The sequence below is a fragment of the Xenopus tropicalis genome, chromosome 10, assembly GCF_000004195.4.
Source record: "Xenopus tropicalis strain Nigerian chromosome 10, UCB_Xtro_10.0, whole genome shotgun sequence".
Classification (NCBI taxonomy): domain Eukaryota; kingdom Metazoa; phylum Chordata; class Amphibia; order Anura; family Pipidae; genus Xenopus; species Xenopus tropicalis.
This window is the reverse complement of record NC_030686.2, coordinates 35,363,208-35,376,014: the sequence shown is the minus strand read 5'-3', so window position 1 is coordinate 35,376,014 and position 12,807 is coordinate 35,363,208. Positions and strand designations below refer to the sequence as shown.

The window sequence follows — 12,807 nt, the reverse complement described above, 5'->3', positions numbered from 1 at the left end:
TTACCCCAAATCTCCCCCTAACTGGCCTTCAGGCTGGGCCCCCTTAGCTCATAACAAGGTTACAGATATATAGAAACATTGGGGTAACAGTGACCCTGCTATAGTTCCAGGGGTACTCAGGGCACAAATAAGCACTCACCCCAAATCTCCCCCTAACTGGCCTTCAGGCTGGGCCTCCTTAGCTCATAACAAGGTTACAGATATATAGAAACATTGGGGTAACAGTCACCCTGCTATAGTTCCAGGGGTACCCAGGGCACAAATAAGCACTTACCCCAAATCTCCCCCTAACTGGCCTTCAGGCTGGGTCCCCTTAGCTCATAACAAGGTTACAGATATATAGAAACATTGGGGTAACAGTCACCCTGCTATAGTTCCAGGGGTACCCAGGGCACAAATAAGCACTTACCCCAAATCTCCCCCTAACTGGCCTTCAGGCTGGGATCCCTTAGCTCATAACAAGGTTACAGATATATAGAAACATTGGGGTAACAGTCACCCTGCTATAGTTCCAGGGGTACCCAGGGAAGCAAATGAACATTTGTTAAAACTGAAATTCGTTGACACCCCAGTTTTCAAACATGCAAGTGGGCGTATGAGCAAATTTAGACCTTTTTACATGGTGAATTGTGTTACAGACAGACACGAGGGAAGCTATTTTAAATTGGCATTGAGTTGGTATTGGTTTTGGCAGAATAAACTGGTTATAGAGATGTTGTTTTGAGCTTGTTAAAATAAGAATTGCGCAAGAGGACTGACCATACAGGAAGGCAGCCCGTTGTGGCTAAGGCTCCTTTTACTGACTAAGCAGACTTGCTTTTCTTACAGCAAGCTCTGTCTCTGGTTTTCCTATTACACAACATGCACCAATCAAGTCTATCGAAACACGAGTAAAGAATAAAAACGAAAGGATTTCACCAAAACACGAAAAGAGAAGCATGGAACAGTCATCAACCACCTTGGTTATTACTAATAAAGGGCCGTCACTGCTGGGACTTATGAAGAGTCAGAGATTGCCTTTAAATGTCAATGAGAAGAAAAGCATGAAAAAATGTTAAGGTTCAGTTGCACATTGTCTTGGAATCCACTGGCCACATGATGCCAAAGTGAATTTCTTGGTAATTTCTTGATATTTGGAAAGCTATGGAAATATATTAGCTGGAAGATATTTCCAGCTATGGAAATAATGACTTTCCAGTAATATATAATGTAAGAACCTACTATTTAACTCCATCTTACACAGGTGCCCAGGTGGGCTCTTCACATTGCAAGTGTTACATTACTAAGGTTGTAGTATTCCATTGAAATGCATCTATTTGGAGAGAAATTTGGCACTGTTGGTTTGCTGGTTCCCTTCTCAGTTCAGCTCCTATTTTGCTCCTCCTTGCTGGTACTTAGGTGCCTCCTGTTGACTCTCTATTTCTGACCCTGGACTCCTGTTCTGCTGCCCTGCCATTAACCACACCAGTGACTTGATTCTGCTTCTCTGCTGTCTACCCAGACCCTAGGCCATATACTAACTGCCTACCTAGTTCTTGATATGTAATCTACCTCTGCTATTTAACTTCATTATATCTGCGGAGGGATGTTTCGGAGACCCTATTTTCAAGCTCCTGCTCTACTCCATTTCAGCCACCTTGAGGTTTTGAAGTTCTACAACTGGTATTTTTGTCACCCTACTGTGTGAGAGGATGTAGAGCAGTCTACTGCAACACATCAACTTGTAAATCAGAGATGGCAAAGACCAAAAGGGATCCAAGTGTGTCTGCCCCAGCCTGCTCATGCCCCCAATCCACCAAGGCCAAGCCCACCAATCGTGCTTTCTGCTCCAGCTGCTTTTGAGAATTTTGGTGTAACTTCTTTGTTTTTTTATTGGTGGGACAAGCAAAGGGTCAAATTATTGACACTGATTCTGAAAATGTCCAGGAGAGGGGATGGGGATAAATCAATGTGACTGCAGTGGACACATTTGGTAATTTGTCAAGAACACTTATTGATAATTATGGTAGATACTTGTGTGGGTCAAATCAGATGAACCCACACTCGACCCACAGTGCCATATTTATACATCTGGGCCCATTTAACAATACAACTGGCAACAGTTGCATTATCAGTCCGACTTTTACCCCTTTGATATGATAAAACAGAATTAACATCATCTATGGGTGGGATGGTGGGAAGGGAAAGGTAGAAGCCTATTTCGTAAACTGCACACCTACCTGTAATTGGCTGCAACTTACCCAATAGGAACTATTGACTTAAGACGTATTTTAAACCTGAGTAACTATAGCATGAGGTTACATTTCTCTACAAAACTCAGGGAGGTCGTAGCTCCAACCTTGTCTGCCAATGAGCAGGTTTCTCCCTACAATCTCTAGACTCTCAGCACTATGGGGACTCAGTGTGCACCATGCTGCTTACAGTTCTCACTGCAAAACATTCACACTTGTGCTCTGCATTCCAAATAAAGAACACAAGTTGCTTGCATGCTTGAGATCCTATCTATATACACCTTACAACTTGACTCTGTTGCTGGCTTTATTTCTTTTTGTACAGAGGGGCGGCACACATTCATGGTTCTGCAATAAGTTGGGCATTGAAACGCCGTGATGAGCCATATAATCACTGAGTGCTGTATACTGGTGCCAGATGACTTTAGGCGGCTGAAGACAAATCCGGTCATTACAGAGCTGTTCTGTGTTATTTTTGTCCTCAGTAGAAAAAAAATAAAGACTTTTGTTATCAAGAGGAATGTTCTCGAACAGACATGTCTCCGGGCCTTCAGCTATCTATTTGCTGGCTGTAGTTATGTGTTTAAAGGACAAGTAAAGCTTATGTTCATGTGCCAAACTATGTTTAACATAAAGTATAGCGGTTCCATTTAACTAAAGATAGTGCCTGCTTCTTCCCTAATCCTGTGCCTCTCAGCTACTAGACTCCAGAAAATACCCTGCCATAGACAATACTGAGGAATTGGCTCTGGTAAAACACACATAGAGACAGTTATCAGTAAATTATCAGTATTGTCTATTTTAGCAAATGTGACAAGTAGCTGCTACTAGTAGCTCTGTGTCTTCACCCTAAGGCAGTCATTCTCAAACTGAAGGTTAGTTTGTGGTAGACTTTGGGGGGTCAGTGCATATTTACTTCCCTATATACAAATGAAAGCCCAGTAAAGGTTGTTTAGGGTGAGAACACTTTTCAGTCACTTTTCAGAACACTTTTTATTCTATTTGTGCCCTGGGTACCCCTGGAACTATAGCAGGGTGACTGTTACCCCAATGTTTCTATATCTGTAACCTTGTTATGAGCTAAGGGGGCCCAGCCTGAAGGCCAGTTAGGGGGGATTTGGGGTGAGTGCTTATTTGTGCCCTGGGTACCCCTGGAACTATAGCAGGGTGACTGTTACCCCAATGTTTCTATAGATCTGTAACCTTGTTATGAGCTAAGGGGGCCCAGCCTGAAGGCCAGTTAGGGGGAGATTTAGGGTGAGTGCTTATTTGTACCCTGGGTACCCCTGGAACTATAGCAGGGTGACTGTTACCCCAATGTTTCTATATATCTGTAACATTGTTATGAGCTAAGGGGGCCCAGCCTGAAGGCCAGTTAGGGGGAGATTTGGGGTGAGTGCTTATTTCTGCCCTGGGTACCCCTGGAACTATAGCAGGGTGACTGTTACCCCAATGTTTCTATATATCTGTAACCTTGTTATGAGTTAAAAGGGCCCAGCCTGAAGGCCAATTAGGGGGAGATTTGGGGGTGAGTGCTTATTTGCTTTCATTGATACTGCAGAAAGCCCAGCTAGAATCAATAAAGGCGATACTTATGTGTTGTCTAATATATTCCTGGAACTAAGGCTGAATAGCATGTATACCAAACCATTGGTACTGAAGTCCAACAAACTTAAGGATTTGTAGCATAACAACAGTACAGATATATGTTCACCCCAAATTTCAACCTAACTTGCCTTAAATCTGCCACTCCCCTATTTTGCTTTGCTTATATTCTGTTTACATTGCTTACTCCTGTCCATATTTCGTAGCCAAGCAATGCCCCTTAGGGACGACTTACAGGTACTGAACACACTGGCTAACTGATTAGTCACCCAAGCATTGCAGGAGAATATAAACTAGACACCATAAAGTGAATAATAGAGTTAGTGTATGCAGTGGCTCGTTTTGTGCCAGAACTGAGAAGTAATTAGGGGTAAATATACAGGGTTGAGTCATAGACATGTGTAGCTCATTCAGTCTCCTGTCACCTCCCTCCCCATCTGCCAAAGTCCTGCTATTTTCTCTTGCCTCCCAGGGAGAAGGGATTCACCATTTCCTCCTGGTTATAACTTTGTCATAGCCTTAATACATCCAGCAGGGCACTCAAGTTGCAGCAAAATGGCTGACTAAGCAGGCATTTCAACCAAGATGGAGCCAGTCGTATCAGAAACATAACATCCATGAGTGCTCTTGGGCCAAAGGCGGATTTGTTGCAAAGAAACAACATTGTTTGCCAGTCAATGCCCCTCTGTTCATGGGTACTGTTAAGAATATGTGCCCGGCAGCATTTTCTGTCCTAATCTCTGCAGTTACCAGTCTACATGAATGCACCAGAGATATAACTGGATGGTTTGTTTGATGCCATTTTTTATTGCTGACTACTGTTTAGATGAGAAACTGTTGCCATACAAGTAGTCTTTAGGGGATCCATGTGGAGATGACTGCACTGAGCCAAGTAGTATTTGCCTGGCCCACACACACACACCTCCCCCCCCAACAGCACCCCCCACAGTTTCACCCGAGGCTTATGCCTTTGCTATCTACCCCTAGTTACAGCCTGGGCCCCATCGATCTGGAAGCAGGATAAAGTGTGATAAAATGCAGTAGTGGTCCCTACATGTATATATTGACTCTGCAAGCTTAGACTGTGGGAAGAGAATTTATGGCTTTCTAGTTGGGCTTCTAGAAGTGTCTAGGAGAACAAATCAGCATTCTCACTAAAGCTTAACCTAAATGGTCTAAAAGCGACCCAACAAGCCGTTATTCTGCTCCTCAGCCCCACAGTTTGTGAACCACTGGACTATAGGGTGGAAGGTACAGTACAGTCCAACAAGCTTTTCCATCGGTTTTGCCCAAGCACTGTTACTTCAGCTGTTGTTGAAGAGGATAGAAGCTAGGGGTTGTTGGGGATACTGGAAGGTGTAGTACAATAAAAAAAAGCAGGCTGGAAAGCCCTACTTTATATCATGGATTTATAGACCAGACCAAATAATGTTGATGAGTGGCAAAATGAACATATCATCCATATAAGCTTTATATGAACACAGTTCTGTATTGAATGCCTTTTGTTACCCACACAAGCTTCCATATAATACACAAGTGATGATGACTGCACACCTCTACTGAAGACAAGTTCAGATGTTACTTACCATCATCTAGGTAAGCCTGGTCCAAATTCTCTTCCTGTTTCACCGTCACTCCGCCTGGGCCCATTTCTTTCTCATCTGGTCCAGAAGGACCATTTTTTGAAGCTCTTGGGCTGTTTGACTGTTGCTGGATCACACTCGGAAAGGGATTTGGGCTCATTCTCTGTGCTTGGCTGACCTGTGGCTGACTGGATCTCGTAGGACTAGTTGCGAAATGATCGGAGCACATTATGTGCTGGAAGTCCTGGTGACTTCCACGCCTCACCTGATGGTTGGTTGGAGAATAGTGAATTACAGGAGATGGCTGTGGATTGGCAGAAGAGTGGAGCACAGACTGGACAGGGGAACCGGCATGGACAAGAACAGATCTGTGGGCATCAGGAATTACATCGGGTATTGCAATCTGTGAGGCCATCAGTGGTGACTGATGGTAGCCGAGTTGGCTTGGACTCAAGCTTTTGCTTCTCTGGTACATAACAGTCGAGGGATTCTGTTGATGATACCGGGATTCCGGGGATGGAAGACTTGCTCGTGTCTGTTGACATGGCACCAAATTAGCCACCAAGCAAGAAGGTGCATCATTAGCCATTGAATGCTGAGAAAAGTAGGCCTGCGGCACTGTTCCTATGCCACCGTGTATGTTGTTTCCAACAATGGAGGAACTGTACTCATCAATTGGCTCTGTTTTGATAGATGGCACTGCAATGCAAACAAGAAAGCAGAGGCAATAGTTGAACTAGTCTGAATTCTCCCAAATAAGAGCAGATTATCTTACTTCTTTTTCTGTCCTCTCTACAGGTATAGAACACTTCATTTATAAATGAGTGAATAATGGGAATTCACCAGCTGTGAGTTTATAATCATATCTATTGTATAGAATTACATATACAATTAATTATATCTGTGCCCTTGTCCCTTTTAGGCCAGGCAGTAAGTCTCTTGTATACAGAGATATCAGTGTGGGAGGAAAATCATTTTCCGATCAAATTTCACCATAATGTAACCAGGCTCTAATTGCTGTAAACAAACAGAGTACCTTTACCTTACAAAGTAAAAGGGCGCTGAGTTCAGGTCATTTCAGTGCAAGTCACATCCAGGAACAACAAGAAACCACAGAGTGGCAGTTGCTGTTTCATATAGTCGACAGACAGGACTTCACATTTACAGAAACAGGAGCATCATGGGGCAGACTGATAGCAATGGTAAACCCCTAATTCCAGTCTATACAGAAAGCAGGCCTTTATTCTGTGCTATGTTCTAATTATTTAAAGTTTAAGATCCCCCTACCCCTTCTCCCGGAAGCAGCCATTACAGTATTTTAGTCACACCCACTTTTTAAGTTACAGACCCCCATGATCGTCAATAGGTTTGTAGCCCAGCCCACTGCTTGAGTTATACTCCTTGCTCCTCCCCTGAAAGCTGCCATCACAGTGTTCTAGTCCCACCTACTCCTTGAGTTACAGACTCCTGTCTCACCCCCATAAGCTGCAATTGGTGTTGTAGCCCAGCCCACTGCTTAAGTTATACTCCTTGCTCCTCCCCTGAAAACTGCCATCACAGTGTTCTAGTCCCACCTACTCCTTGAGTTATAGACTCCTGTCTCACCCCCAATAAGTGATAGCTTAGCCCACTGTTCAAGATATTGACTCCCTACTCCTTAACCTGTAAGTTGCTTCAGAGTGTTGAAGTCCAACCCACTGACTCCTTGAGCCGCCATTGGTGTGTTTAAATCCAGCCCTGTTTAAAGACCGCCCCCTGCTCTGGGGTATTAGTTCAGGTTCAGCATTACATTACTCCCCCCAACTCAGTGTTCTTGAATCCTATTGTCCCCAGTCACACCAACATACTAACTGTAGTGTTACAACCAACCAGTATATGCGAAGAGAAGAGATCAGCTGGCATACTGGTTGTCACCATTGGGTCTGTATAAGGGAACCCAACTAGGCTAGACAGGGGACTTACCTGGGTGATAGGTGAAATGCTGGGCCTGACTACGTTTTCTTTTCCCATTGATGACATAGAAGTTCACCTTCACAGGAGATGTGATGTGCTTGCTGCGATACTCAGGGACTTCCACAAAGAGCATGCTCTGAAACAGGAACACACAATCAGGCTTAACTGCTATAAGGGCAGTTACTAAATACTATCCATATTGCTATTCTTTAAATAATTCGACCTAATCGTGATGAATAAGTGATAAATGTGCAAATCAAGATGTTCCTGTTGTATCTCTTTCCTTAACTTCTATAAAGATGGCCATACACTTAAAGATCCACTTGCCTAGCGAGGTCGCCAAGCGAGCAGATATTCTGCCGATATCCCTACCTACGGGTGGGTGATATCGGGGGAATGTAGGCCAAGTGGCCGAATTATAACGACTGGAATAGGCACAGACGGTTCAGGGACCGCATCAACGAGCCGACGCGGTCCCCGATCCGACTGGATTTTCAGGCCAGATATCGGTCAGGCAGGCCAGTCATTTTTTCCCCTACACGGGCCGATAAGCTGCCGAATAGGTCTGCCTTGATTGTTAATTGGTATTATAACAATGTCCCCAGTAATGGTGTTTTATACAGCAACGTACCTAATAGGGTTTGTGTGCCACTTATAGTCCACCCACAATGTACCTGATCTCCTTCCATAGGGGGCTATAAGCCCATATATTGGCTTGTGTTTCATCCACTGGTAAACATGGCTGTTACATCCTATGTATAGAGATTGAGGCCTACTTTTGAGGGGTGTATAATAAGTTTTAATAATAACATGGCCTTTAATGAGTCTAATATGTCATATTAACTTCTTGTAGACAAGGGGAGCACTGTTATTACTCACCGGTTGGCTTTTGTCTTTATCTACTGTAGCCTCCATCTCCCAAATCTGTTGGCCATCTGAAATAAATTTCACACAAGGATATCTTCATTTGAATGCCACAGTTGGCCGGTCAGTCATATTTTTGTAAAATTGGACTACATGGGGGTTGCCACTGGGGGTGCCAATATGTTAGGTACACCCAGTTAATTGAATCGCTAAGATTATGCCCTGAGCTAGTGCTCCTTTTAAGAAAATTAACTGCACTGGCCCAGTTTATTTAGTAGCAATGGGCAGCCATTTTACTACAACTGTCAGGCTTGCCTAAGCTGCCATTGTCTCATAGACTGGTTGATCATAAACTCCCTTATACTTTCTTTTTAACCCTCCAATTGTGTTATAATTCCTAAACAATATCCGGGGAATGAGTTTTGACCACTGGCCAAGTAAGTGGGCATGGTCTGACAAATTTGGGTCATTGCAACTCAGTAACAAAAGCTTGATCATTACAAGGGGCAGCCCCTATTCTGATATGGATGCCATAAACTGTCCCAGCGCTGTAGCATAGTTCATCAGGAACAGCCTCCACAGTTTGCTCATAGGCTGTACAGAGAGATCCCATAAAACTATGGCAGCAAAAGTATTCCCCTGTACTAAGCACAATTCAGCAGGAACAGCCCCCTAAGTTTGCTCATAGCCTGTACAGAGAGATACCATAAAACTATGGCAGCATAGGGATTCCCCTGTACTAAGCACAATTCAGCAGGAACAGCCCCCTAAGTTTGCTCATAGCCTGTACAGAGAGATACCATAAAACTATGGCACATAGGGATTCCCTTTTACTAAGCACAATTCAGCAGGAACAGCCCCCTAAGTTTGCTCATAGCCTGTACACAGAGAGATACCATAAAACTATGGCAGCATAGGTATTCCCCTGTACTAAGCACAATTCAGCAGGAACAGCCCCCTAAGTTTGCTCCTAGCCTGTACAGAGAGATACCATAAAACTATGGCAGCATAGGTATTCCCCTGTACTAAGCACAATTCAGCAGGAACAGCCCCCTAAGTTTGCTCATAGCCTGTACACAGAGATACCATAAAACTATGGCAGCATAGGGATTCCCCTGTACTAAGCACAATTCAGCAGGAACAGCCCCCTAAGTTTGCTCATAGCCTGTACAGAGAGATGAACTATGAACTTATATACATTCCCTTCTGCGCAGTAACTAAGGGACCTGAACCTGTAGGGATTTAGACCCCTAAGTTTGCTCATAGCCTGTACAGAAGATACTATAAAACACAATTCAGCAAGTATTTAATGGTCCTGTTTACTCCTTATTGAGAATGAAAATAAACATTTATATTCCATAGTACAGGTAGGATTATCTGTTCCAACCCTCCCTGCTGGGCACGGTGAATAATCTGATATAATCTGATATGTGAAATACATAAAAGAGAAATGTTCTGTTGGCAGCAGCAGGCCCCGCAAGGAATGTGTTATCAGAAGACCCTGAATTGGATGAGATAAGGGTGCTGAAAGCTCTCCTGTAATACAATATAACTGTGCAGCCCCACAATACTCAGGATATAAGGGATTATTAAGTGATCGAAAGAATCACAGGCAGGGACAGCAAAACCCATTGGCTGTGACTGAGACAAGTGTTAAGTATTAGTCGAGAATCCCAGCATGAAAGGGTGGAAAATCAGCCTGTGCCATAATGCAGCCAAGATGCACGCGCTGCCCCTGCTCACGGCTTTAATCATAAACTGTCAGAGTAATGAGTTAGGAAATATTGGCACATAACTGCCAGGTACTTCAGCCTCCTATTGTACAAGTATGGGGAGAAAAGGTCATCATCAAGGAGCAGCAATTCTTTCCAGTACTTCAAAGTCCTGATTTATACGACACTAAACATTATGCAATCATACTTTCCCTTTAAATAGAGAGCAGCCATACTGATCGCCTCACTGTGTTAAGTCTGACATCCTACACAGACTGCAACAGAGAAGGAATGTCCTAGGCACACAATAAGCTGTACCCTCATACTGTACTGTCTAAGGGAAACACTATGGCACCTCCCTCCCATATGTATAAATACAAATATACAGAGAAGGAATGTTCTGGGCACACAATAAGCTGTACCCTCATACTGTACTGTCTAAGGGAAACACTATGGCACCTCCCTCCCATATGTATAAATACAAATATACAGAGAAGGAATGTTCTGGGCACACAATAAGCTGTACCCTCATACTGTACTGTGTAAGGGAAACAATATGGCACCTCCCTCCCATATGTATAAATACAAATATACAGAGAAGGAATGTTCTGGGCACACAATAAGCTGTACCCTCATACTGTACTGTCTAAGGGAAACAATATGGCACCTCCCTCCCATATGTATAAATACAAATATACAGAGAAGGAATGTTCTGGGCACACAGTAAGCTGTACCCTCATACTGTACTGTCTAAGGGAAACAATATGGCACCTCCCTCCCATATGTATAAATACAAATATACAGAGAAGGAATGTTCTGGGCACACAATAAGCTGTACCCTCATACTGTACTGTCTAAGGGAAACAATATGGCACCTCCCTCCCATATGTATAAATACAAATATACAGAGAAGGAATGTTCTGGGCACACAATAAGCTATACCCTCATACTGTACTGTCTAAGGGAAACAATATGGCACCTCCCTCCCATATGTATAAATACAAATATACAGAGAAGGAATGTTCTGGGCACACAGTAAGCTGTACCCTCATACTGTACTGTCTAAGGGAAACAATATGGCACCTCCCTCCCATATGTATAAATACAAATATACAGAGAAGGAATGTTCTGGGCACACAATAAGCTGTACCCTCATACTGTACTGTCTAAGGGAAACAATATGGCACCTCCCTCCCATATGTATAAAATACAAATATACAGAGGAGGAATGCTCTACTCTTTTCAAAATAATCTTATTTTCCCTGTAAATTAGGTTATGCATCTCTGTCTCTGTGCTCAGTTTGTGTTCTTGCTTTATTTATTTGTGTTTCTGATATAGTCTCATTTATTTCTGGCTCCCCTTCACACACAAACATGCAATTGGATTGTATTAAAGAGAGAGACAAAGTTCCGCCTTGCACTACAGAGCAAGACCCAGGTTTAGTCATGCTCAGAATCTGGAAGGCATGAGAATATACTTCTGTTTTCATGAACAATGTTTCCCACAGCCCAGCAGCCCGAGAGGGATTTTGCTTTGTGCCATGAAAGCCTGGTACAGCATGTATTGGTGCCACATGCTGCAGTACTGGAAATGAGATACTGTGAAAGTTGGAATAAACCAGACAGGCGACTTACGTTGCTTCTTTTTACAACCACTGTATTCTAAAATAGCCAGTCTGTGGATCTCCACCCTTGGATCTGTTATACAGACAGCTAGAATCTCAGCCATAAAGCAGGGCAGGACTGCTGCTTACAATGGGGATCAGATAGGATCTGTGCCACTGTGACAGAATGCTCTGTTATACAGATAGCTAGAATCTCAGCCATAAAGCAGGGCAGGACTGCTGCTTACAATGGGTATCAGATAGGATCTGTGCCACTGTGACAGAATGCTCTGTTATACAGATAGCTAGAATCTCAGCCATAAAGCAGGGCAGGACTGCTGCTTACAATGGGGATCAGATAGGATCTGTGCCACTGTGACAGAATGCTCTGTTATACAGATAGCTAGAATCTCAGCCATAAAGCAGGGCAGGACTGCTGCTTACAATGGGTATCAGATAGGATCTGTGCCACTGTGACAGAATGCTCTGTTATACAGATAGCTAGAATCTCAGCCATAAAGCAGGGCAGGACTGCTGCTTACAATGGGGATCAGATAGGGATTTTTATTAAGAAATTAAAACATAAAACAGAAAATCAAACTTTCAATTACATAACATCAAAATGAAAATTCAATTACATAACATCAAAATGACATTTTAATTAAATAACATCTGAAGATTGCACCCATGTGAAATCCACCTCCCTCCACAGTTTAGCATTGTCCTTGTTAATGCTAATCTCTTTGAGACGGATGAAATACAGTTCCCTCAAGATTCTTTTAACTGTTGGATCAATAGTTCCATCCTCCCCCCCGAAAGATTTACTGCACCTCATTATCCACAAAAAGTATCTAATGACAGTGAAAATCACAAAAAAGGTCTCATTATCCAAAGGATGCTTTCCCCTTACCAGCCCATACGCCCTTTCCCCATATGTGTGCCGACAGAACCTTCCAATTTTCAAAACTGACAGGACTTCATTATACAAAGCCCGAGATACCGAGCACTCTAATAAAAAGTGATTTGTGGTCTCTTCCACTTGGCACCCCCAGGGGCAGAGCCTGTTTACCACACTCAGATAGCTCAGATTGCCCCTAAGGAAGAGTTTCCCCTGGAAAGCCAGCCAGGCGTTATCCAGGAACTTGCCGGGGAGCCTATGGCCATTCAGGAACTTCAGGCAAGTTTTCATCTGTTCAGTTGTACAGTCTTTCAGGACTGGGGCAGAGATAAAAAAGGAATTCAATACAGACTCATA

At 43.3% G+C, this 12,807-nt stretch overlaps 1 protein-coding gene across 7 annotated transcripts in view; it reads right to left on the bottom strand.

The window, feature by feature from the left end:
- Positions 1-12,807, bottom strand: part of nfatc2 (nuclear factor of activated T cells 2) — a 93,262-nt gene that overhangs the window by 24,782 nt on the left and 55,673 nt on the right. For all 7 annotated transcript variants that reach the window (XM_031894306.1, XM_031894305.1, XM_031894307.1 and 4 more), the window contains 3 exons: positions 8,252-8,307; positions 7,382-7,508; positions 5,423-6,118 (listed from right to left, as the gene is read on the bottom strand). In XM_031894306.1, the coding sequence (XP_031750166.1) occupies positions 5,423-6,118; positions 7,382-7,508; positions 8,252-8,307 (879 nt within the window). The remainder of the gene's footprint in view (positions 1-5,422; positions 6,119-7,381; positions 7,509-8,251; positions 8,308-12,807) is intronic.